The sequence below is a fragment of the Verticillium dahliae genome, genomic scaffold (assembly GCF_000150675.1).
Source record: "Verticillium dahliae VdLs.17 supercont1.36 genomic scaffold, whole genome shotgun sequence".
Taxonomy (NCBI): domain Eukaryota; kingdom Fungi; phylum Ascomycota; class Sordariomycetes; order Glomerellales; family Plectosphaerellaceae; genus Verticillium; species Verticillium dahliae.
The window spans coordinates 45166-70806 of record NW_009276962.1 but is presented as its reverse complement, the minus strand read 5'-3'; the positions used below and the strand labels follow the sequence as shown (position 1 = coordinate 70806).

Sequence of the window (25641 nt, the reverse complement as noted above, 5' to 3'; positions counted from 1 at the left end):
TATTATCATCTTGCATATCTGACATAGTCAGCAAGATTCACAGAGGTTACATCGAGCTATATGCACATATTGATCTATATATATACTATATATATATATGCGTATACGACAGATACATACATATATCGTACATGTATTTATATAGATATCCAATGCATATATGTTCGGACATAGATATATCCATATATACCACACAGATACATACAGACTCTGTGATAGACCTGTACAATTATTTAGGTTGACGTGTGTATACCGAAACCAACTGCGCATCGGGAGGGGCGGCGGTCCCAAGGGGTATCAACCACCAAGTGCACGGCGAATTATCTGCTCAATGGCCATCATCTCGGCACGGGCGCAGGCGCCCAGAGTCATCTGGTCGGTCAAAGCGCCAAAGGGACGCTGGATCTCGGCCCACATGTAGCCAAAGTATCCATCAGTGTAGCCAGCTAAGCGCTCCAGCTCAGCTCGGTGGCCGATGGGGAGGGCGGCGACGGTGCGGTTCGTCTCCTCGCGAATAAGAGCAATGTACCACTGGTTACCCGTCAGTCACTTGTCTTGTCCAACCGCGCTTGCCACAGCTTGACACGACTTACCTCGAGCATGTCCAGCGGCACGTCAGGCTTCGGGCTCAGTGCGTAGAGATGGCACCAAGAATCAGCAAAGCGAGGTTGGCCGTGCGATCGTGACTGCATGGAGTCCATCTCGACAATGTAGGCAATGTCATCCTTCTGGAGGGGGGTAAATCCCGCGCAGGTCATGGCGCTGAGCACCAGCCGTTTCAGCAGCTGCGATGTAAGGTTCACCTCGTCGACACGGTTGCGGACCTTAAAGAACAAGATGCGCACGAGTTCCACAGTAGCTCGATGGATGGCCGCGCGCTGGCGCACCGTGATGAAGTCGTGGCAGTCCCAAGGAAGCTTCTTCAGCGTGCTGATGAGGCACTCAAACGCTCGCTGAGGGCATTCCTTGGCGAAAGGAGACTGGATCCAATCAGTGAGACACACGACAAACAAAGGACTGCTGCTGACTTACTCTATTGGGCATCTCGACATGCTTGACGAGCATGACCATCTCCTCCTCTGTCACAAAGCCCGTGAATTGACCATAGGGAGCACCATCTTTGCGGCTGCCTGTCATGTGCGGATGGATGCCCTCCCAGCGAAGTCCGGAAGCAAAAGGAAACAGGTCCTTCATTAGAGAGCTTTGGCTTGAGAGCTCGACACTGATCGGGCGGTCTCCCAGGCGACCTACCTTGCCCTTGCTAGAGTTTAGAACGAAGCGATCGACAGCAGAAACGGCATCGGCCATGGTCTGAAATTCGACATAGGCGTCGTTAGTCTTGCTCGAAACCCTGTCCATGATAATATGCACAGGCTCCTCAAAGTCGTTGAGCATTTTTGAATTGCGGCCGAGGAAGGCAATGACTTCGGCACGAGTGGTAATGAAAGGAATCTATAAGACGCGTCAGGGAAACCTTCTAGTGAGAGGCCTGTAACATTGACTTACGTTAAGCAACTTGACCACGCCACGATCAGGAACTCTGGGTCGTTCAGCGGTCACAATGAATGGGAAGTTCTCAGTGGCCAAGGCGACCGCGGCGCTGGGGAGGCCGTTGCAGCTGCTCGTGAGGTTATTGAGAGCAACGGACCGCTGTTGTCTGATATCTTCCAGCATGGGCTGGACAGTGAGCGGCTGGACAATGTCATGATGGACAGCTGAGTGGTTCGCAACAACGAGGCTGGTACCGATAGTAGGGCTTGAAAAAGGGTCGTGCTCGACCTGGACGCTCTCGACGGAGCTGTTACCTTGGACCGGGTCAAGGTTGAATCGAGGGGGAGGGGCTGGAACACCACGCAGACCAACAGTCTGGCGACCAGTGATGCGGTTCTCAGAAGCCGGGGGGGCTTGATATCCAGTGGGTACCCTGTAATTAGTGTCCAAGCCTGCAGAACGAGCAGTGCAAGGGGTATCCTGAGATTGCAAGGACCGACCTCGGATAGGAGTCGGAGTCATGTCAAGGTCAATGATGCCAGCTGAATGGCTGGTGACAAGGCTTCCTCGTTGAGTCGGCTGAGAGAAGCTGTGAGTGAGAGGCAATGAGACCTTACCGGCAGTTTCGCCCTTGTTGCTGTAGGAATGCTTCAAAGGGCTTCCAGCAAGCGATGTAAGTCCAGTTTTGCGAGCCGTTCCCCCCGTGAAGCCGGCTTGGTCAATGTACCTATCAGTGCCACCAAAGTTGAAAACATTAGGCGACGCGAAGCCAGGCTGTGAGTTCATCACTCCATGGGCTGGTTCAAACGGACGGATGGGGGGGATGGGGGGCGGGAAGCCAGACGGGCCTCCAAGGCCAGCGATGTGGCCTGGGACATGAATGCCAGAGATAGTGCTAGAGGTACCGGCAGTGTCAAGAAGGTTCTCTTGAGGAATCACCATGCCGCTGGGATCGTATAAGGTCCGGTACAGGGGCTCGACCTTCTCCGCATCTTGCTGATGTTCATTGTGCACGATGGAAGCTTCCTGGCCGAATTGTTGACCGAAAGGAATGCGGGATTGCATGTTACCGACATACTCAGTCGTGTTCAGGGGCTGCTTAACGGTCGTTTTAGTTGATACTCTGGACAGCGGAGATGGTTATCGTGATGTGACTTACTGAATGATGCAAGTTGTAAGAATTATGAAAGCCATGAGGAGCCTGCTGAGAAACAGGAGGCATGCCTTCAGGGACCAAAGCCGGGGTCCAAGGGGCACTGTCGGGGTTAAGAGAAGAGTTACTGCGCATGCCGGTATTGAGTCGTTCAGCAACGGCAGGAGCTTTGATATTAGGCTTCTGGCTGCCCTGAGACGGCTGGAACTGATTCGAGCTCATCATTACGACTTGTTTCCAGGGTAGACCGAACTAGAAGCCTAGTGGATATCGATAATTGTTAGTTCGTGCATACTAGGGAGGAAAACAAGGTAGTTATGGCCGCCTGCGGTTGTGCTTAAGGGAAAGAGTACTCACAGGCTTGTCGTTACCGCGCGATTCAAGACCGTAACAAGACCGTAAGAAGGAGACTTGTTCTGGGCTGGATGCCTTTCTAAGAGAAAGCCCTCGTGTTAGTAGTTGCGGCCGCGATCAAGCTGCAGAAGGCTCTGCAGTAGTACGCGGCGATGTAGGGTGCGGGCGTAGACGTTCCGCGGTCGTGGTTTAGAGATAGTTGCAAACTTCGGGAGCCTAGTTAGTTTCCGTGTGGAAAGTCAGTTCAGGCAGCACTCGTTTTGAGAAAGGAAGGCATGGAGTTTGAGAAAGGTGGGCGAAAAAAGCCTAATAAATCTATCGCGTATGCGCGTAAACAAGAACAGCAGTGAATGCAGGAAGAAACCTCAGGCTTCTTCTCCGACGCGGCATCCAAATTCAGTATACAGTAGTAGAGTAGTAAATAATAAAACTCACTAAGGATTAGCCTCGAGCTTGTAGATCCGAGCCACAGCTCTTAGGTAAGTTCACTGGCCGATAGCTTGCAGTGTACGAGACGATGAAGATCGATTATTAGCAACAGGGATAAAGGGTGCAAGGAGGAAGGGTGCCCTGTGGCTTAAAAGGCACTATTCCTCTATAGCTGTGAATCAGAGAGCAATTCCACCAGAGTCTCAGGTGGGTTCGTGAGGGCAACCACGAATAGGAAAATCCCTACCTTCAGTTACGGGGTGAAAGTCTGGGATTGACCAGAAGTTCATTGAATCGGAGGTGCCAATCTCGAGAGTTGTCACGCTGAAGATACCAGCTTCTCTTCTTATGCTACGCTGTTTGATTGTTCCCAAAGGTCGACGTGATCATGGACATGAGTGCTCAAAGCACTGCTTTTGGTTGCACTAGAATTGTACCCTTGACCTTGCCAGGACTACAACCTCGACAACCTACCTATGATATCACGCGATGCTTCAAAAGAAAGAAAAGCAGGCCAGAGTAACGCGGTACAGTATTTTTTCAGTGACATCAACTCCGCCCCCAATCTATGACAGGGCTTTTTTGGATCGCTTTGTGATTTGGATTGCTAGGCGGAATGCCGAACTCTTCTCATGGGAAATAGCTGATTGCGATGCGCCGGGGATGGCGGTTCTTCCGTATCCCAGCCCCGGTTATGCAGCGCCAAAGAAGGACGAGCCGTCTTGGCTACAGCAACACTAACAACAGGCAGGCTTTTGAGGGCGCATGTTTAAAACAAGCATGGTGAGAGTTCAATCAAACTGCAGTGCATTGAATCAGACACCGTCTTACGGTATTTTGTTGAAAGAGAAAACTTACAGGCGTCAGGAAGGACTCGGCGACAAATCTCGCACGGGCGTTCAACTGAGTGATGGTTAGCCATGAAAATAAAGGGGCATTAGAAGTAGGATGCCGTAACATACGAAAAGCTTCATCTCAGAGATCTCCTTGTCCACTTCCTCCATAAATTGGATAATAAAGTCGACCAACTTGTGTTTGAGCATCTCCTCGGTGTGGAAGTTTGTGATGAGGAACGAGATGTCGTAACCCTAAGTCGAGTTAGTACCATGTCCAGGGCGACGACAAGCGGCTTCCACGCGCGTCTGCCTCCAGGATGAACTGACCTTGATCGCCTTCCTCCTCAAGATAAGAACGACTTCGGCTCGTTGCGTCAAGAAGCGCGTAAACTTGTGGACCAGAATGTGCTCGATCTCGTCGGCCTGCTTGATCTTGATTGATATACGTATGGAGTTGATGCTAGGCTCGATCAAGACCCTTTCGTTCTCGTTACGGGCGATCGTCAGCGGTGTCAAGAGAACCTCTGGGGACGTTTGGGCCTCAATCTCGGGAACATTGTGGCGCTCGGCAGTCTGGGAGGCGAAGTTGGAGAGGGTGAGGGCAGATGTCAGGCTGCTTCGGACAGCCTGGAGGTAGGGGCGGAGAGACTGAGACTAGAGGCAGCATGTCAGCAGGAGGCTTCATGAAAGATTCAGCAGCTGTATCTAGTGAAGCGCACCATGATTGTTACCGACAAAGGTCTGCCGCAGCTCGAGTGTCTTGGGAAGTCGTCGTCGGTAGAGCCCGCGGGGTTCGTGAAGTCGGGGCGGCTGGAGGCACTGACGTCTCGCAGTGGGGCAGCATGACAGCACGGCGCGAGCTCGAGATGTGGAATCAGTTACAGGAAGCGCAGGCGCTGAGGCACGTGACCTTGCTGACTGTCCCCCCTCGAGATGGATTCCTTGAGCTTCGGCGGCCCCGCAGATCCCCCGCCACCAGCGCAAGGGCGACGAACCCCCACCAAGCAGACCGCCCACCACGAAGAAACCTAGGAAGTGGCCAGGGGCAGTGAGCTGATAGGTAGTCGGTACTTTGGTGCCCCGCAAACAAACTGCTGGTTGCCTTGTACTACGAGGCATTGGACCCTCCTCCAGGCGGCGGGCGGTGACGCACCTGGAGAGTTGCCTCCCACCTGCAGACTTTCCCATCCACAACCTTTACCATCAGCATTGGAATCGCATTCCTCGTAAAACTTTGTTGGGCAAACCATCTGCCAGCTACATAATACGACGTTACCTCCTCAGACTCAAAGAGCACTTTATCGACAGCTACTGGTGCTTGTTACCACGCCCCATATAACGAACCGCCAATATGGCCACCATCCCGAGTGAGTGTACTCCAAGCGAGGCTGTTCTGCTTTCTTCGCTTGTACTGACATGGTTGCCGCTCAGTTGTCGTCAAACACTCTGGCAAAAAGTACGACGTTGAGGTCGATACCACTGCTAATGGAGAGACTCTCAAATACCAGCTCTACAGCCTGACGGGCGTCGAGCCCGAACGCCAGAAGATCCTCGTCCGGGGTGGACCCCTCAAGGATGAAGCCGACATGTCGAAGATAGCTTTCAAGCCCGGCCAGGTCATCATGATGATGGGCTCGCCTGCTGATGGCAGTGCTACCCTCGCTCGACCGAAAGAGGCTATCAAGTTCGTCGAGGACATGACCGAAGCAGAGGCCGCACAGCAAGAGGGCGCAACTCCGGCTGGCCTTATCAACCTTGGGAACACCTGCTATCTTAATTCGACTCTCCAGACCCTTCGATCGATCCCCGAGCTCCAACAGAGCCTGACGACATACAAGGCCAAGGGCCCAGCTCCTCGCCCTGTCCAGGGCTCTCTCGGCCTGCAGCCCGTCTCGCAGGCTGACCTGGCCACACCTCTTGTCGACCTGTACAAGATGATGGCGGAGACCCAGGACAGTGTGGCGCCCCACACATTTCTGACCGTGCTGCGTTCCGTGTATCCCCAGTTCGCCGAAAAGTCTAAGCAAGGCAATGGCTTTGCTCAGCAGGACGCCGAGGAGGCATGGTCGCAGATTGTGAGCCAACTCAAGCAGCGCCTGGGTGAAGGCAAGGATTCTTCCTTCATCGACAAGTACATGGCCGGCGAAATGACTTCGACGCTCGAAGCCGACGAGCAGGATGCTAGAGACGGCGGCGAGGAAACAAGCAAGTCGACCGAGACTTTCTTCAAGCTGAACTGTCATATCGACGGCACAATCAACCACCTTCGGGACGGCATTGCGGCGGGCCTCACGGAAAAGATTGAGAAGAGATCGGCGGTACTCGACCGTGACACGAACTTTACCAAGAAGTCACAGATTTCACGGCTGCCAAAGTACTTGACGGTCCATTGTGTTCGTTTCTTCTGGCGCCGTGATACCCAAAAGAAGGCGAAGATTATGCGAAAGGTTGTGTTCCCGCACGAGCTTGATGCTGTTGAGTTTTGCAACGACGAACTCAAGTCGATGCTCATTCCCGTCCGCGACAAGGTCCGCGAGATCCGCAAGGATGAGGAGGATGTGCAGCGGGCTCGCAAGAGGCGCAAGATCAACGCCAACGATCGCGGCGACGTTGCTGGGTCCTCTGGCGCCCCACAGGAGAAGACGGCACTGGAGAAGGCCAACGAGAAGAAGGCGCCCGTGAGCCAGCTGCCCAAGGTCTCGGGCGACGGCGACACAGAGATGACAGAGACGTACAAGACGGATGCCGAGTTCGATGCGGAGCGCGATGCATCTCTCCTGACGCTCAAGAAGGAACTGGACGGACTCATCAACCCGGCCCTCAAGCAAGACGAGGGTGCCAACCAGTCTGGCTTGTACGAACTCCGTGGTGTGGTGACGCACCAGGGCTCGAGCGCCGATAGCGGTCATTACACAGCGTACGTCAAGAAGGAGGGTCGTGTTGATCCCAAGACGGGCAAGAGGGGCGAGGAGGACGGTAACTGGTGGTGGTTCAACGACGACAAGGTCAGCGAGGTGCCATCGACATCCATTGATGCCCTGGCGGGTGGTGGCGAGTCTCACTCTGCGCTCATCTTGTTGTACAAGGCCATTCCTCTGCCCACAGCAGAGGAGCCGAGCAGCTAAAGTGGAAGCGTGGAAATATCCTCTATGACTGGGCCTCTGGGTTTCAGGCTAATCGGACTCTGGTCTGATGGGCGTTGCACACTTGGGACAGCGTTGGCCCTATTTTAGGGTCACGAGAGGCATACCGTTCGAAGAGTGTGCTTCCTTTCATCTCTACTTAGTCTATGATACAGTATTCACGTGTGACTGTGTGTCTCGATTCCCCGTGCCATTGCTCCAAGCTATCGTGGAGTGAATTTGCCCAACAGAGCAGCACCACACGCCAAGCCTCGAGCCGTACACTGCCCGACAGCTGCCTGACCGCGACGCGGCACTTGGTGTAGAGGTGAGACTGGAGCGTCCCTTGAAGTGAAGGTGCCCCTGATCTGCTCCAGGGCACACGATGTAGCAGTTCTGGACGCATCCCATTCATCCAGGTGCGCAGCTGATCCTGCTCAGAGGGATTGTCATAGAGAGCCCTACGCGTGAAGAGAAGAGGCAGGTCTCGGTGCAGAAAAGTTTGTCGTGACAATCGTCGAATCGCACGGTTCTATCTTGCCGCCTCGGACGCCTCCTTCGCAGCCTTGGCGTCTCTTTCGCGGACCCTGGCCTCAAACGCGGCGAGCTTGTTCGTCAGGGTGGCGCGTTGCTCGACGAGGCCCTGCCGCTGGGACTCGAGGACGGAGATTTGTTCGCTGAGGGGGGACTGGCGGAACTGGCCGCGCTTCTGTAGAGGGGAGGGGAGTCAGTCGGGCATTTCCAGAAGACAGAGGACGTGTATCGCAGGAGAGGGGAGAGGGGAGAGGGGGCGTTGTCCATACCTCTGTCCATTCTTGCTGCGTCTTGATGCCGGCACCGTAGATGGCGCCGGTGAAGACAACGGCGGCGAAACAGGCGGCGATGACGCCGGCGCGGACCTTGCGGGCACCGGGGGTCGCCATTGTGTGGGGGTGGGAGCGAAACGATGGGCTGAGCGAGTTGGGCAGTCACCAGTAGTCACGCCAGACTGACTGGGCTTCCTGGCTCTTGACGGAAGAGGTGCTGGTGTTGCTGGTGGTGGTCGAGGTGCTCGAGGTTGAGCAAAGACTGGTGACGGAGCTGGTGCGGGTGTGGATGTGGGGTCTCGATCGCAGGTTGGCGAATGGCGTCAACTGGCTCTCTTTGGAGGTCAATGACGACGCAGAGGTCGAACGCCAGGGCTGGAGCTCAATGTCGTTCGCGGTCGAGGTTGAGCTGGACAGGGCGGCAGAGACAGGGTCGGCGACGGCGATCGACGCGTTGCTGCTCCTGTTGGTGCCAAGACCGGGAGCGGAGCGGGACAGCACGCACGCTTGCCACGGCGTCGAGGTCCAGCTCCAGCTCCAGTGACTTAGTAATCGCCCTTGTCCTCCGCTCTTGCCGTCCATTTCTGGGAAGGGCCGATGAGTTCGTGTTGCGAGGGAAACTTGGGTAAGAACGACCGAGGCGTACTTGCTTGCTTTCAATCCTCTGGAAAGAAGCAGACTCGTTCGCTCGAGGGCACATTGGGCCCTTTTTGTCGCTGAACACATAGTCGCATCTTCTCTTTCTCTCTCTCTCTCTCTCTCTCTCTCTGTCGTCAGCTCTCCGTCCTGCCGCACGTTCAAAGTTTCGCCATTGCGCCCAAACCTGCCTTCGGCTTGTTGAAACACAATAGCGCACGAGCGCCCGATGCGAGCGCGACAGAGTGAGTATGGCCTCTACTCTTGGGCTTCGACCGTCTCTTGCGGTCTGAAACACTTCGCGACGGAAGTACGGCACCGTCAGATGAGATGAATTGGCCTTCAGTCATCCTCGTATTTCCGTGCCCACTGTCAGTCAATTAGTCGGCCTACATGGTCTCTAAATCCATTGACCATCACGTCATGGCGGATCACGCTGTGGGGATGCATCGTTCAGAGCGTATCGGACTGCAACTGCACCAGATGGATGACCTGAACATGAATCTGACCAAGATCGAGACTCGCATACGGAACACTTCCTGTCGTCTTGGAGCACAAATCTTGAGACCGTGGCACTAATTCTGGCTCAGCATCTCTGCCCCCAACAAACCCAATACCCCGCCATGGCGCCCCGCGTCTTCATCATCCGCCACGGCGAGACAGAGTGGTCTCTGAATGGCCGTCACACGGGCACCACCGACATCCCGCTGACTGCCAATGGCGAAAAACGTATTGAGGCGACGGGCCGCGCTCTCGTCGGGCGTGACCGCCTCATTGTTCCCCGTCAGCTCGCTCACATTTACGTCTCCCCGCGGAAGCGGGCCCAGCGCACCTTTGAGCTCCTCAACCTTGGTCTGCGCAACCCGCTTCCCTGGCAGGCCCACGGTGAGCCAGCCACCGACGGCGCGGATGGCGACGGCGCCGGCACGAGCCGCTCCTGCGACGCCCAGGTTCAGGTCACAAACGACATTCGCGAGTGGGATTATGGCGACTATGAAGGCATCACAAGCCCCGAGATTCGTCGCCTGCGGAAGGAGCAGGGGCTTTCCGAAGGCTGGGATATCTGGCGTGACGGCTGTCCCGGTGGCGAGTAAGTTTTCTGGCGGCCCAAGTGCCCGCCCACAAAGAGCGCCTATTCTTATTTTCGCAAGGCAAGTGTGCTGAACGAACAAACAGGAGCCCCGAGCAAGTCACTGAGCGCCTGGATCGTCTGATTCAAGACATCCGCGACCGCTGGCAGGCACCCGTGCTTGAAAAGGGAGCCGACGCCGCGAGCAGCACAGGTGATGTTCTCGTTGTCGCCCATGGCCACATTCTGCGCGCCTTTGCGCTGCGGTGGGCCGGCAAGGCACTGCATGAGGGGCCGGCATTTGTGTTGGAGGCTGGCGGCGTGGGAACCTTGAGGTGGGTTACGGAACCTGGAGGCGCAACTTTTCGCGGTCGGTTCGCTAACACTGTCTGCAGCTATGAGCACCACAACATTGACGAGCCCGCTATTCTCCTGGGCGGCGCCTTCGTTGTCGATATCGCCGAGAAGGCTGCGGGCCACGAGTGAGCCGGGGTGACGAAATGTGCAATTGGACAATTTAATCATAGAGAAAAATCTCGCACGTTGGCTTACTGAGAATAGACGAGTCATCTCGACGCCTCTACTCGATATGGCCTCACTGCCAGCCTATCGGCTGCTGACCTTGTTCATCCGCTTGTTTCGAGTTGAAGAAGACATATGCTGCCGTCCGTCCCTGCAAGTTCCCGCCATTGCCTCTACGTTTATGCCTTGGTGCCCCGAGCCATGAAGACACGCCGCTTTCGGTCCTCATCTGCGCCGTGGAACACGACGCCGCTACCGACCTCTTGCAGCACGTAATTGATCCCGGCGCCGGCACCCTCGAACATGGCCCGCATGCGCTCTTCCGAGAAGCCGTGGTGCATGACGCCGTTGGCCGGACGTTGCCTCGCTGCCTCGGCAGGCTTGTCATGGTGACGGGCATGCTCGTGGCCGTGACTGTGGCCGTGGCCATTACCGTGACCGTGACCGTGACCGTGACCGTGACCGTGGCCATGCTTGTCGTCATGCGCGTGCCCGTGGTTGCCGTGCTCAAAAAAGTCAATGATCAGCAGCACGCCACCGGGCTTGAGGCGCGCCACGAGCTGTTTGGCCGCGTACTCAGGATCGTCAAAGTGGTGGAAACCAAGACCCACGACGGCGAGGTCGAAACCGGTGAAGCCAGCACCCGCGAGGGCTGCAGGGCTAGGATCCGATGGATCTATCAGGTTGCCGTGGTAGGCTCGCATCTCGCTGGCAGAGAGGCCCTGTTGGCGCATCACACCATGACGCATCAGTCTGGGCCTAGGAGGAGAGGAGGGGGGAACTCTCGGGGAGAGGACTCTGCGGGGATCACGGGGAAACAGAGGACTGGAGGCGGGCAGAACAGAGAGATTTGGTCGTGCCTAGAGGGTACGTTACGAACCGGGTTTTCGGCTCTGGCGTTGAACGCCGCCACCATCTTCTCCGAGACATCGATGCCTACACATTGCGTAGTGTATTGGGCGAGGGCCTGTCAACGTTGTACGTGTCAGGGCCGTCCAATGCTTGACTAAACGGCATCCAGTGGGGATGATGCCACGGGCTGGCGAGAGAAGGGAGAGCAAGGAGGAAAGACGATGCTTGTCATGGCGAATACGTACCCTCGACACGAGTCCGGTGCCACAAGCATAGTCGAGCACTTTGACCGTCTTGCCAGCACCGACAGACGACTCGGTAGTATCGCCATTGTCATCTTCGTCATCACTGTCCTCCTGAACCCAGTCAATGCCGATGAAGTCTCGGCGTTTCTGGATCTCCTTGACGAGCTGATTGATGACCTTCTCGAAGCGGCGGTCATACTCGGACGCTAGGCCGCTAAACGGAGAAAAGAGAAGACGTGTCAGCTCAAGCAACACAACGTAGAGAAGGATCGCTGGTGACACGGCGCCGTCGACACGACGCATTTTCGTCATGACTGTCACAACCCATCGACCACCCGACGAAGTGGGGGAGGGGTGAGGACGAGGTAGCAGAGAAGGAAGAGGACGACGAGGCTGCTGTAGGAACCCGGCCTCAGGAAGGGAGAAGCATCGCGTCACCGGTAAGAGGGAAGCACACGTACTCAAAGTAAGCTTTGTTGACAGCTGTCGTGTCACTCATGGTGACGTTATTTGTGTCCCAAACCCGACCTGAGTGAGTCTGTACGCAAGTAGAACGAACGGCGTGCGTGCGAGCAGAGCAAGGTAAGTGAGCAATGATCGAGAGCGGGAGCAAGTTGCAAGAAGGGCGGCCTAATGATGGACGAGGCAAGGCAGCAAGCCTTGATGCACACAACCTTAAATGCCAAAGAACGGAGAGAATCGAGCGACTGGGTTCTGTGTATGTCTCCGAGTCTTGCTGTGCGAGTGCCAGGTATCGCAACGAAGAGACAGGCGAAGTCGCAGAAGCGGTGGAGCGGAGACATTTCGGCGACATCCACCCCCACAATCAACAGCGACAAGTCAAGTCGACACATGATTAAGTCAAGTGTGCCGCAGTTGCGGCGACCCGCTCTCGCCGCCCGCGCGTGGTCGGCAACGACGACGCGGCGCAAGGCCTCCCACGCCCGGCCGAGGTACCGGCCGGTGTCGACGGTGGGTAAGAACAATGACGCCGGAGCTTTCAGGCTCGCCGTGCTATGCGGGCTGCCTACCGCCGTTGCGCCTGTTTGCCGACGCCGCCCCACGGCGTATCTACCCGACACTCAGACCTGATTGCCCATCTGAGCTCTCGGCCATTGACCATGGATCAATCCGACCCTGCTCTGGCACGCCTCTTGACTTCACCGTGCGGTGTGCGGTCGCCTCGTGCTCCGCGCACCACCACATGTATATGTACTTTGAACATGGCACGGAAGCACTGTTTGCTCGTCCCACGGGCGAAAAGATGAAACCCAAACGATCAGACCGGTCTAGTTGCTGTCGTGGTCCGGCCGGTCCAGACCTTGCCTGCTTGAGCATTCCGCGCGCCACCCTTCTTCTTCCCATCCGAACCGGGGATGCTGCCCCGCGCCTGGACTCAATCTCGATGGCCTGATGAGAGGGCACTCTTTCCGCCTTTCGGCCCGCCGCTGCTGGCAATGCATGGCCTCAGGCATGGCAAAGAACAACCTGAACGGGCGACAAACAGCCAGTACGCCGTGTCCAGGGATATGCCACCAACACATACACCCCGCCCACGGTTGCTTGCATACGTCGTGCTCGCCGAGCAGGAGCCCTTGTTGGACGTCCGATAAGCTGAGGGTTGCGCCACCCCTTACGACCCCAGCCCCTCGCCATGCAAGGTAAGGAGAAAAGAAGGTGAACGGATGGAAAGAGGGGGGGGGGGGACCAAGAACACTTTCACATAATTGGACATGGCCACTTTGGTTGAGCTGAGAGAGAGAGAGAGAGAGAGAGAGAGAGAGAGAGAGAGAGAGAGAGAGAGAGAGAGAGAGAGGAGAGATCAAAAGCAAGGGGACACAGCGTGCAGCCGCGGGTACCGGGGGCCAAACCGCAACTGTCATGGAAAGTTGGCAGAAAGGACCAGATCGGCGTCGATCCTGCCGCAGCCCGCGCCGGTCCGCAGCCTGTGGTTACGGCGAGTGGAACGACCCCTAGACGATTTGCGATTCCCGATGGGCGAGACGAGGGAAGAGAGGGGGGGGGGGGGGGGGAAGACATGCGGTCAGGCCAGGCCCAAGCGGGCTCGAGGCAAGGCAAGGCAAGGCATCCAGCTCGTCTCGTCTCCTTCACCCCAGCCCCCGAAGTGAGAGGGTTGCGCGCGCTGACGGGGCGGATACGTGCGTTTTTTATTGCTCTGGATCCAAGCTGGCGTGTGCCGACCATCCCCGTGCTTGATGTTTGCTTGCTTGCTTGCTTGTTTGCTTGTTTGCCTGCCTGCTTGTCAGCCAGCAGCCGAGTTAACCTGGCGCGGCCTGGCACCAAGAATCTGGTGCGCCTGGGTTGGTCAATTCCTGCAGCCGCCGGAAGGACACCCCCGTCCGCCCGTGCCCCCGTGCCGTGTTCGGGTCTTTGCCCATGCATGCTCGCCCTGTCAGATTGGAAATTCACAGATGGACGGGAGCATGGGTACTTCCGTGTCTCTCCACTGCGCGACTCGCATCCCGGCACGCCTTGCCTTGCGTCCTGCAGGTTGTTTGCTTCGTGGTGAGCTGTCGTGCTTTCTTGTGGCCTGGCGTTTCCCGGCATTGTGCGTTCAGCGTTTATTAGCGTTCAATGTCCAGCGTCCTCCATTCTGCGTTCTGTATTCTGCATTCTGCATGCTGCATACAGAATACTGCATCGCGAGGGGGTGCGTGCGGGTGGGCTGTTTGCTTACTGGCATCCATGCAGCGGGTAGACGCCTGCTTGGCAAGTACCTGTTCCCAATGGTCCGAGGAGTCAGAGGCCGTCCGAATGATGAGTGGGTTGAAGGGTGGTGATGACTCGTCTCTGAGCCCCGAAAACCGTGGCTGCCGACACAACTACAACCATCAGAGATCTTGCACCAACTTCATGATTTGGTTCGTTTTCCGGGGCCGAGGGGTGAGGGCAGACACCGTACTCGCAAGTCGGCCCAGCACTGCCCGACTTGCAATCCCTGGCAAACAACAGCCTTCGTCCTCTGCTTCGCACTTCTTGGTTTCTTGATGGTTCGGGCCTCTGATTCTGCTCTTGAAACCAACGAGAAAGGAAGAAAAAGAAAAAAAAGACTGAGACAACCACAACAACAGCAGCAGCAGCAGTGGTGCGCGGACAGTTCGAGTCTTGCAGAGTGACTTGACCCCATACGTGGTGGCGGCGCAGCGCCCAGGTACACTAGAAGCGAGCAGTCAATTGATGGTGATTTGTTTGCTCACCGCTGCTTCGCCGCCTACATGGAGGAGGAGGATGGATGGAACCCATGCATCAGGGATGAAGCAGCGCGTGCATTCAGCAGCAAGCAAGCGGCCAGTCGCCTGCATCCCCCATCATCCAGATCCAATCCTCCACGCCATCGTCGGCGCAGCCTCTTGTTCTGTTGCCTCGCAGCGTCGATGTCGTCCTCCTTGCCCACCAGTTGATTTGATGGCCTCGGCCTCGGCTGCTACCAGAAGGTGCCAAAAACGCAGCGCATTGCATTGCATTGCGGGACACGGCAGCGTATGTCATCGAAGGAAGCTGTGTATGACAGCGGGAGCGTGCAGGAAATCATTTTCGGTGAAATCAGCCAGCAATACCTACGAAGCAAAGTTTGCAGACGCGAACGCCAGTGTAACTTTCAAGGCGAAGATTCAGGCCATGCATCCTATCGGTCGGTCATGGGCACAAATGCCGGGCGGGATGTGGCCCACGATCTTTGTTAGCTCCAGACAAGACCAAGACCGCCAGACCCCCATTGCAATAGACTGCTTTCGGGCTCATCTTCAAAAGGGCTGGATAGAAAAATAAAAATAAATAACAGGTGGCCCAACTCGCCAGCACAACAGGCACTGGGGCCTTCTCCACACAGCAAGACCTGCATGCGGTCGCGGTCTCGTGGGAAATTCTGGACGCGGTCAATGACAGGGGTAGGGCGGAGCTGCCCAGGCTCCTTGCAAGAAAAAAAGATGAGAACAACGAGAGTGAGGAGGAGGAGGAGGAGGCGTGGGAGGGCCGGCCGGAAACCACCAGTAGCAGCAGCAGCAGTCGCAAGGAGGTGCCGAGGGGTTTCGTGAAAGGATGGCAGGGTGCCCGAGTAAACGGAGACACATGGTCTGCAGGATTGCCCGGGGAGGGCGGGGGCGGGCGTTCAAAGTGACATCCAAGCATTGTTGGCTGACTTGGACATGGCTCGACGATGCATCGTGATGCTTTCGTTGGTCTGCCTGTTGGGATTGAGCGAGGGACAGCGAGTGGCATTCTGCCACGAGAGCCGTCGTCCATGCTGCCATGCGCATGCCATGGCCCCATTCATTATCGTCCCGTCACTGTCACCTTCACCCATCCCCTTTTCCCACGCCCCCCCCCCCCCAATCCATCTGTGCAGTAGTTGCATGCCTGCCGGTCTGTTGCTGCAGTTGCATCGTCACATCACACCCGCACCCAAGCGAAGCCAAGTGACGCGACCGTCCGAGTACAACGCGTGCAGACCCACCAGATGCGCACTGTGGTCGCGAGTCACGGCACAATCTGACCAAATGAGATAGAACCCGACATCGTGCGAGCACCTGGCAGGGTTGTTAGCCACCTGAACTGGTCCCGTCTGTTCCTATTGGCAAGTTGCTGGCGTAAGCTGGGCAGAAGCACTGCAGTGTTGGGAGGATCGTTTCAGTCGCTGGGACAAGGCTCTCGTTTGCATGCAGTACAGTAGATGTTTGCTGACAGTCAGTCTCGTGAGAAATGCATTCCAATCCGAGGGCACTCAGATTCGCTTCGGACCTGTGCCCGTCTCCGCAAGCCACACTGTTTGCCCGTCCCGATTCAACTCCCACGGGCCCCTGGTCAATGATCAGGTCAGCTCGGACGGTCTTGACCCCTGTTCGTGTCAAGAAAAAGCCATCTGGACAAGCGGTCTCGGTCACCAAGGTTGTGCCATGGACCGCTGACATGAAAACTTGGAGGGGACGGATGCACTGAGCAAAAGGATACTTGAACCTTCCGTAAATTGTTGCGCTCATGCCCAGGATTGCCAGGCTGGCTCCAGGCTGGCTCGAGTACTAGTGAGGATAATTGCGGCGTTGCAAGCTGGTCCTTTCAGCTGTTCCTTCGGAGATCCCCATTTCCACCTGAATGCGTGAGGTCGTTATCAGCCAAGGCCACCTAGGTCGTTGTCGTCCTGCACACCCTAACAATTCAGCTGGGTTACAACTGAGACCAACCTCGTTATGGTGACCTCCCCGTCGGGCATAGATCCTTGTCCAAATAGAAGCAAACGGGCAAGCGGGGAAGGGCGGGAGGGACGGGACACCACGGCTACTCGCAGGCAGATTTACTCACGTGACCAAAATGAACCAGCCCCTATACAAGCCAGCCCAATCAAAGGAGACCACGATGGTAGCTTGGAAAGGCCATGATTGACAGAGGGCTGTGAATCAGGTCCTTGGACGTTTTCCTTGTGCTTCTCTCCCCATGTCTGAGACACCAGGATGCTCGACACTCCCTTCGGGCCGACATGACCTTTTATCTCATGAGCGCGGCTCGTGCGGGGGAGCCAGGCATGATACTTGGGATGGCTTGGTGTCGAGAATGCTTTTTTTTTTCGCCATGGTTTGGACCGACTCCAGCTATGGCGACAAGATGCCTGTGGACCTCCATGTCGCGCGACAGCTCCAGCTCGAAGCATTGTTATCTGACTTGTACCTCGCTCTTGCCCGAGCTGTGACATGTCGCAGAGACCAAGTACGATAGCGAGAAAGCGACTCGCAGCGTGCTCTAGATTGCTCCGGCAGAGACATTGTCCTGCAACTGATTCATCGAGCTCGCGATAAGCTGGGTCGGGGTTTCGGGGCAGAAAAATTGGCAAGGGGGCCTGTTGGCATCGTTCTGGTCCTGCCTCGTCATTGATAGGCTCGAGCGATGAGATGCTTGACATGTTGGTCGTGGCTGATTAGTATCTTTTCCGGAGCTGTCGGTTAGTAGAAACGGTTGAGCGAGGCTCGGGCCGCAGATCTCGTACGCCTACGTGCGCTTCTTGGCCCACATGGTCGATTGTGTAGGTTGTCAAGACAGCTAGATTATCGTCCCAAGCTGCCCATACATCCGTCAACAGGCTGCGTACAGAAAGCCAGCTACACTACTGACTTGAATTTGCCTTATCGCGTGGAGTGAGGTTCTGGTCTCATGGTTCCAAGTGCCCGTATCGCACGAAGGCTGTTGTCAACCCCCGCAAGTCCCGCCTGTATGATGCCGTCATTGGCTACTGCTCCAATCCTGCACAGGGGGCTTGCTTCAGAGTAAATATGCCTTCTTTTGTACACTCACAACCGGTCAGATAGCATGGAATAGCGATTCCCAAGCTTGTTAGGCTGGGGCTCAATCCTGACAACCATTATCTGAGCCTGCCCTTTCAGGCAAAACCCACTATTCACAAATAACTTGACTGACGACATGACAATGGGCGCCTGCGGAAGGTCCCAAAGCCCTTCGGTGTTTTGGACAGGTCGGAGCAGTGAGCCGACTACTTTAGTGGAGGAGTGTTTGCGACATGCCGCCAAATTGCCTTGGGTTTGGTTACAGACTGGCTGATGAGTCCTTTAGCTGATGCAGTTGCTAGGTATTGCCAACATTCTGTAGTGAGCGTATGGTCTCCTCCGCAAGGGATAGACAAGAAATTGCCGGTAGCTCGTGATGCGGCATTCGGTACCTTGCTAAGATAGGGGCAAGAACTTGGTGTGATTAGGTTGGGCCGTGCACATGTATTCAGGTCCGAAGCTACATGTACAGCTTGTGGCTCTGCTTGTGCTGTTGCCTGTTGCTTGTTCCGCCACACTGTTTAGCTCAGCCTGTGGAACCCTCGGAAGTACGGGTTGTTAAGAGAGTAGAATATGTCTGTGGTATCCATGTCTCAATACAAGGCAACAGGACCTCTGAAGCAGTCGGAGGCAGCGGAGGTTCGAGGTTGTCATAATTAGGCTTGCCATATTTTCATGCCAAAGTCGACCCGGCAGTAAGTGTGACATGCCGTGATCATGCATCAATGCGATTTCTGGTGCCAGGCTGGAATCAGAGCAAGCCTCAAGTAGACACCGAGCTGGGACCTCGCAGAAGTGAAAAAGGCAGGTCTGGCGTGAACGCGGATTGCTCGGAGTGAGTGGGTTGAATAGGCTGCACAAAACGAATCAGCTTCGACGATGGATAGAAGCAGTGAGAGACATCGCCGGGAATGGTGCCCGCGTCGATCGCTCAGTAGACGTTGTGCCTCATCGTATAAGGGTCACATCTGTCGAAGCACAGTAGGACGATTGACGATGGCAGCTATACCCGGCCCATGATTGCGTTAGTGATTGGTTGCTTCGAGAGCCTCTTCGAGTAATGATTCAGGAGAATCGCGTGGAATCAGGCAAGCAAGCAAGCAGGCAAGAGAATGTTGTTGTTAATGCAGGGGCGGTAGTAAGAGGAAGAAAGCAAGCAAACGTAAGGGATGTATTGGATCGACAGGGAAGCTTGCAATGGTGGTGTAACGATGGCACACGCACGAATGCGTACTTGTACAGTGCAAGCGCAGGCAGGGTGCGTCTTGCGTCGGCGACGGTGCCTTCTGTAGACTTGCAGTCGGGAGATCGGTGCGTATTTTTTCGCGTACTGTATGGCGGCAGGTGATGAGAGCGGGAGTATCCTTGAGTTGTGGGATGGGGCTGGAGGGTCGACGGCCCATGTGTGTTGCATGAGGGCCTGGCATCCCACCCTTCATCTCCCCTCCACCCCCCTCCCCCCCCCCCCCGCCCCCGCCGCTCGTGCATTTTGCCGCCCAGCTTACGTCACCTCTGCTTGTTGGAGACCGGGTCTAGCGGACTGATGGCTCGTTGAGCAAAGCGTCTTTGTGAACGCATACTAGTACATGTGTATGCAAAATGTTCTCGCAAAGTCTTTCGTCTGTAGAACGCGTCGCGAAACAACCACGGCCAATGCTGAATGCGGAGGCTAGCAAGCTGTTGACAGAAAATCTGGCGCTCATAGAGTCGCTTGTAATAAGTACCTACCGCTAATTGAACTTCCCTTCGATCTCCAACACCGTATCCTTCAGTCATTAAGGCATATATTCTATCTGGGTATAAACACAATCCAGGTAGATAGGTCATATCCTTAATTAGGACTCTCTTGGCAGGGTTTAAGGGTCTTCTCATCTTGAACTGCGTACTGCTGGATGTACTGCATTAGTATCCTCTACAAGCGAGACGTCGCAGTTTTGTTGGGTAACCAATTTCAGGAGTGCCAGATATTCTGTCGACAGCTTGGCTAGGTACAGTGCAGTTGGTGCCGAAGGGAGGACCACCCGGATCGGGAGAATCCTTGTTTCGACTGGGGTTCAATAAACCCAAGTCCAGCATACTGCTGCTTTGGACCGGGGAGGGGGGTGGGGTGGCGAGACACTCGTGGGCCGTGGGCCACCCGCCCGAACGGAGCGCTAGAGACGGAAAAAGGAAGACAATGACAAGCAGTTGGGACGGTGTCTTGGCGGCCTCGCCAGTGACTGAGCGTCGTCGAAGACCCCGTGAAGTGTCGTAAGCTGGTTTTCGGGAGTAACGTGGATGGAGCTGCTCCGACTGAATACGCGAGATAACTTCGGTTGCATTGAAAGGCTCCCTTCTGGCCTCCCTTCAGAATGAAGCTCGACACCGAGTCGGACAGGTAGGTAACGTTATTTGGTATTATCGAGGGCCTGGCTGATGGAATGTGGGGTGTGGGCAGCATGCTTTGGCGCCCTCGTTTTCCTTCGCTGATGGTTCTGGAAATGAAGAGGAGGGGTTTGTAGGTGGACCTGTGAGTTCCTTGCTCTGCTGATGTCTTCGAGTGACATGCGGACCATACTGCGCTCCAGTCGAGCGTAGGCTCATCAAAACAACACCCGTCTCGGGAGTCGAAGAGGGTGAATGGAGGATGAGTTGCTTATAGGAGTCAAAGCTGTGACACCTAGTCCGTTGCACTGTTACGATTGCCTCTGGTAATATGGACTTTCTCCTTGCGAATCAAATTACTTACCTCAATCACAAGCGATGTCGCAGACGGACAGGCAGGTGGATGGGTACAACACCTTCCTGAGGTAGGAGGTACCTACCTACCCAGGTAGGTAGGTAGGTGAGGTAGCGATGACGAGAAGGAACGTTTGTGTTGGTTTAGGGGCTTCAGGGCGAGACTGGCGCCTATGAACTCACTACAGGCAAGACCTAAGGCCAAGGGACTGCCCTAGCGTGCTTGCCTAAGGTAAGGTCCCGAGCCAGGCGGTACCTTCCTAGGTGTGGCCATCTCCGGGTACAGCTTGCATCCCCGAAGCGAATGCTCGAGATCCCTCCGCCCTAGTTTCTCTTCCACTTGTTCCACGCCACCCATCCAGCGGGTGCCATCAGGACGACATCGGATCACAAGGCCGTCCTCCATAGCCTGCTCAGGCGTCCCACCATGTTGGTTATGGTGTGTGTGCCTGCAGTCAAACCCTCAACCCCCATTCGTCTGCGGTCCAGTGTCCAGGCTGGTTCCAACGAACCAATCGCTCTCCAGTCTCCCATCCTCGCCATCCATACTATGCGACCGAAAGCCCGCCAATCGACCGCTATTTCAGCTGGTGGTCAATCGACCGGCGGCCAGCGACATGAAATCGAAAGGCAGCAACACGTACTGTGGAGTAGGGGTCGGATCGTTCGCAACGCAAGTCGTGTGGCATTCATAATTGGCATGGCTGGCAACCCTTTCGTCCGTCAGACACCCCTCTTCAATCAATGAGGCGATACCAGGGCGCCAGCCATCAACCCCGGAGCTTGCACACACACACACACACACCGTAGACAGATGCCCAGCGCCCGTTCCCGGTCTCGACACATGACCGACCGTAATTGGGCGACAGGGGATGCACCACGTCAGATACCACGCGAGACGCGACAATGCGACGGAAAATGACCCGATCCAAAGCGTGTGCCTTCAGACCACCATCAAACCCGTTCTGCTGGGTCAGCTGCGCCTAGTGTACGTTTCCTTTTCCGGACCCGTATTAGCTTCGCTCGAACCCAGATGAAGTGAAGCATCAAAAGCGTACCTAGTCCCAACCGGGGGCCATGCACGACGGAAGTCGTCCGTGGCCACCCGCCCGCCAAGAAGAGATTGCCTCTGGCCAACGGGTCCTGTTAACGCCTCCAGCAGTCAGGGTCGGCAGCCAAGGGGAATGGAGCTAATGCCGGCGAAGGCCCATCCCGTCCCTCCCCCCTCAAGTCTCGCAGCGCATCAAACCGCTCCCCGCTCCCTGATAGAGGCGAGTCTTCATCACGGGGAGGCTCGCCTTCCAACCCAGTCGGCTAGCAGCATTTGCAAAGAGCACGAGTACGTAGGAAGGCCGTTGGTCAGTTTGGCGACTTACATGGGGATCTCGATCACCCACTAAATGAGTGGGTTCAGAGCCCCTCAGTTCTGCGACCACGAAAGGGGCCGTCCGTCGCTTCAGCAGGATCACATTCCCAGCTGGCATGTGATGGATGCTCTTGTCATTGTCATGGGCCAAGCTGGTCACAGCTAGCACGCCCTTGTCCGATTACCAAACGCATCCGGTCATCTTCGAGCGCTCTGTTGGACAGACACGGAAGCGTATGCCGCCAAGGTGCCGTCGTGTGGACGAGACAGACGAGTCGGTTTGTCGTCATCATGCAACGGCTTGGCGGAGCAGCAAGACCGAGCCGTCCAGTACACACATCTTTTCCAAGCACCGGACCGCCTTCGATTAGACCACTCATGTTCTGTTGGTGAGATCTGCCGATACTCTCGCCATGTCACCTGTGCGCTCTCAATCCTGTCAATCAAAGCTCCACCCTCTTGCGTCCTGCACCTCAATTGAGGTTGCTGGCGGCTTGCGGGCTGCAACCCTTGCCCAAGGCATGCGCACTGTCTTCTGCCCCCCCACAGACACCTCGTGGCCGACCCTGTCAGATCAAGTAAGGCAGCCCGAGAAATGGACGCTAATCACGAACGATGAAGACAGATGCATGGGGCCCATTCACACGCGGTGCCACACAGCCACCCATTACACAGTCGGGTACAAGTGCGTTCCACGTCTGACAAGAACATGATGAATATGACCATGTGTCCGCTTTCTTACGTCGGCACAGTCGTGATATCACTGGAACACCACAGAAGCCTTCCTTTCCCAGTCAGATCGTATCTGCCCTGGTCGGACATGAAGCTATCATGGATACCGACCCCTATCTCTTGGCTTTGGTGTCTTTTGGGATGCTTCGTGTCTGCAGTACGTACTGTTAGCGATCTGGTTTCAAAACCTCGACCGTCAGTCTTACAAGGTACAACGAGGTCACTTCGCTGTGTTCTCTGCCTGGTAATGCAGCCTGGGGCTCGCCGACAGTGCAGTACTAACGACAAACTATGTTGAATGAAGAGAGGGCTCACTTGACGCCGGCCGCAGCCTAATTGACAAGTCACATTCGTCCATGTCTCTGGATCTCGCGACCGTCATGGAAGGAACGGAAACGCTACAGAACCGTTTCCGCGTTGATCCGCCCCTTCTTGGAAACGATGCGCAGTCATCAACGAAGTTCGTTCGTTCCTTGAACTGCTTATACCGAAAACATTATTTGATGCCATAGATGCGTACGCCTGCTAAACCTTTCTTCGCCAAGACAGAGCGACAGGCCACAAACCTGAACGTGGATCTAGATGCCAGCGACCCCCGGTACAATGTGCTCAGTCCAACGGGGGAAAGCAACCGGCTTCAACGCGTCGCTGGATCTGAGCATCGTGAGTTATCACCCATCTGTTCCATTTTAGCGTCAGCGGCACGAACCGCACTCGCATTGCCAGAGCCCGCGTCGGTAACATCGACCACCCAGGTGCGAAGGCCTTTCGGCCCGTTACAAACAACCCCGTCCCAAGGCCCGCAGGATTGGGTCGTCCCAACTCATGTCAAGCGTCACCTGTACGTGGAAGACAGCTTGACCGATTAAAGCCGATCCCCTGGCGTGGAGGGAGGCAAGTGAGTGACTTGTTTGTTTGACACGGTGTCAACGCACATGCCCTGCAAGCGTCAACAAGGATCGTCGACACACTGCGAGCGTGTCTGCGGCCGCTTCTGCGGCCTCAGCCCAGCACTGTGGGTTAGACAGATTTAGGCGCGGGACAACTGGACCAGCCGAGGACCGTAGCAGCACTGATTGGCGAACCATGGCACCACCTGTTGGCTGGGCCTGGCGCATCTGGTTGCTTGTGTTGGAAACTCTCATCCCCAAACTGCAGCCACTGCGGCATGAGCGAGCTTTGAGCACGCAAAACAGTCAATGGCGTCACAGTGCCTATGTACATGTATGCACGATACAGACGACCGGCTGACAGCAGAATCATCCTCCAAGCAAACTCACCTGTTCACCGCGATACTCCTGCCCCCCACTCCCCCCTCGAACTGAAAACCCGCCATGAGCGTACCGAGGCATATAGCAAGTAGCGATGAAGGAAAATAGGCCTAGAACTTGGGCTCGATGCTTGTGTATCAAGCCACTCTGACAGAATCGGTGGGTACGGTTTCGTGTCAAGGAGAAGCCCGCCGCCACGCAAACGTCTGACTGAGTCCCGAGCACGGAGCTGTCAGATGAAGAGAGCCGCCAACGAACAAGTGCGTGCCATGTCTCACACGGATGCAAGACCTGCTGTCTCCCCCCTTGGCGTCATGATGTCGGGGCTCCCTGGGCGACGGCGACGGCGTCAAGCGGCGGGGGCAGTAGGGAAGGTAGGGAGCGGCTCGCATGCCATGATTGATGGTGTTTTGCCTGGTTACGGCAGGCCAAACAGGGAAGAAGCAAGCGGAAGATTGACAGGAACAGCACCAACAGCATTTTGGCTCCGTCTTTGCCCTCGAGCGGCGCCTGTCGACCTGAATGCACCCGATTGCTTTTGGTGTTGCTTACTCAGATCCAGGCGAAAGCGGACAAGGGAGGGAGCGTCGTGTGACGTGACAGCGACCTGGACTGACCTGACAGGTACACATGGCCTGGAAGCCCTGATAAACGGCAAAAGACGATTGCTATAATTGCAAAGCACACGGAGTAGCCCAACCAATGGCCAAGCAAGAATGAGGGCCGGACAAACAACCGTTGATGCATGGTATTGCTTTTGCGCCTGGTATTGGTGCTGGACAGGGCTTCGCTGGATGAGCGCACACACTGCTGGGCCGTGCGAGTCGTCTTCTCCCTTCAGCGTGCCCTAGGCATGCAGACCTCGTATTTCTCCTTGTACAGTGTCGACGATATTTGGATTGCTGTTTATTCTGGGATCAGGTGGGCAACCTTGCGAACTTGCTTTGTCTGTTGCCTCCCATGCGCTCTACGGGGTTGCGGAAGCTCGCAGATTTGGTTTTCGTGGCACATGAGCACTGGAGTCACGGCGCACCCCCCTGGGGTGGCTCACAGCGAGCGAAAGCTTAGTGACGCACACCAGCTACTTGTTACCCCCTCCCGTGGCCTGTTCAGCGCGCGCCAGAGCCCCCAAGACCGCCGCATACGGCCTGGTGACGGTACCTTAGCCTGCCGGGCCTGGTTTGGGCCGTCACGGTGGGAAGGGATACTCCCGCATGGTCGCGACAGCGATTGGGCGGCACGACATCATCTGTCCGCCCTTCCCATTCCCGCAGTAGTCCCCGTCCACGCATCCGTTCTTCTAAGAGCGAGCACGGAGAGACTAGGGCAAGGCGAGACAAGGCGGAGAGACAAGGTCCAAGGGTAAGCATGGGCTTCGGGAAGCCAGCAACAAAGACAAGGACGGCTCGAGGCTGACGCGCAAACTGTACTGTACAGTCTGACGTCCCAGCGTCAAGGCACGGTTGCGACAATCAGTGTTCGGCTTCGACTGAGCCAAGCCCGGTGTGGCGTGAAGAAGCAGCTTTGTTCACAAGCCGACTCGAGTCGAGTCGGCCGGGCCACGACGGCTTGCTCCGGGTCGAACAAAAAAAAGACACCAAAAAAAAAACTCGGATCCATTGTTGAGGAGGAGTGGGTGGACAGCCTGACGGACGAACAGGTAGGCAAAGCACACTTACTGGCCACCACGTCGAAGTGACTGAAGGCCGACAGCAGCCAGTGAGTGTACGCCATCACGCCTCCACCTGG

At 56.0% G+C, this 25641-nt stretch overlaps 6 protein-coding genes across 6 annotated transcripts; 2 read left to right on the top strand and 4 right to left on the bottom strand.

Annotated features, from left to right (window-relative positions):
- Positions 1-297: 297 nt before the first annotated feature.
- VDAG_10332 (uncharacterized protein) lies at positions 298-2869 on the bottom strand (the record flags this gene model as incomplete). The annotated part of the gene is made up of 5 exons (XM_009659801.1): positions 298-531; positions 594-980; positions 1252-1452; positions 1507-2586; positions 2651-2869. 5 exons carry the CDS (start codon positions 2867-2869, stop codon positions 298-300), a joined length of 2121 nt encoding a protein of 706 aa, XP_009658096.1.
- Positions 2870-3775: 906 nt separating this feature from the next.
- Positions 3776-5092, bottom strand: VDAG_10331 (ARP2/3 complex 20 kDa subunit). The gene is made up of 5 exons (XM_009659800.1): positions 4983-5092; positions 4591-4917; positions 4390-4515; positions 4286-4330; positions 3776-4227 (listed from the first exon to the last, which is right to left on the bottom strand). Exons 1-5 carry the CDS (start codon positions 4983-4985, stop codon positions 4219-4221), a joined length of 510 nt encoding a protein of 169 aa, XP_009658095.1. The 5' UTR covers positions 4986-5092; the 3' UTR covers positions 3776-4218.
- Positions 5093-5614: 522 nt separating this feature from the next.
- VDAG_10330 (ubiquitin carboxyl-terminal hydrolase) lies at positions 5615-7388 on the top strand (the record flags this gene model as incomplete). Its single annotated transcript, XM_009659799.1, has 2 exons — positions 5615-5630; positions 5695-7388. The coding sequence occupies 2 exons, from the start codon at positions 5615-5617 to the stop codon at positions 7386-7388; spliced, it is 1710 nt and encodes a 569-aa protein (XP_009658094.1).
- A 529-nt stretch (positions 7389-7917) lies between these two features.
- On the bottom strand, positions 7918-8773 carry VDAG_10329 (uncharacterized protein; the record flags this gene model as incomplete). The annotated part of the gene is made up of 3 exons (XM_009659798.1): positions 7918-8094; positions 8189-8336; positions 8379-8773. 3 exons carry the CDS (start codon positions 8771-8773, stop codon positions 7918-7920), a joined length of 720 nt encoding a protein of 239 aa, XP_009658093.1.
- A 677-nt stretch (positions 8774-9450) lies between these two features.
- On the top strand, positions 9451-10382 carry VDAG_10328 (phosphoglycerate mutase family protein; the record flags this gene model as incomplete). The annotated part of the gene is made up of 3 exons (XM_009659797.1): positions 9451-9917; positions 10004-10231; positions 10292-10382. 3 exons carry the CDS (start codon positions 9451-9453, stop codon positions 10380-10382), a joined length of 786 nt encoding a protein of 261 aa, XP_009658092.1.
- A 215-nt stretch (positions 10383-10597) lies between these two features.
- Positions 10598-12014, bottom strand: VDAG_10327 (uncharacterized protein; the record flags this gene model as incomplete). The annotated part of the gene is made up of 3 exons (XM_009659796.1): positions 10598-11140; positions 11516-11729; positions 11977-12014. The coding sequence occupies 3 exons, from the start codon at positions 12012-12014 to the stop codon at positions 10598-10600; spliced, it is 795 nt and encodes a 264-aa protein (XP_009658091.1).
- Positions 12015-25641: the final 13627 nt, after the last annotated feature.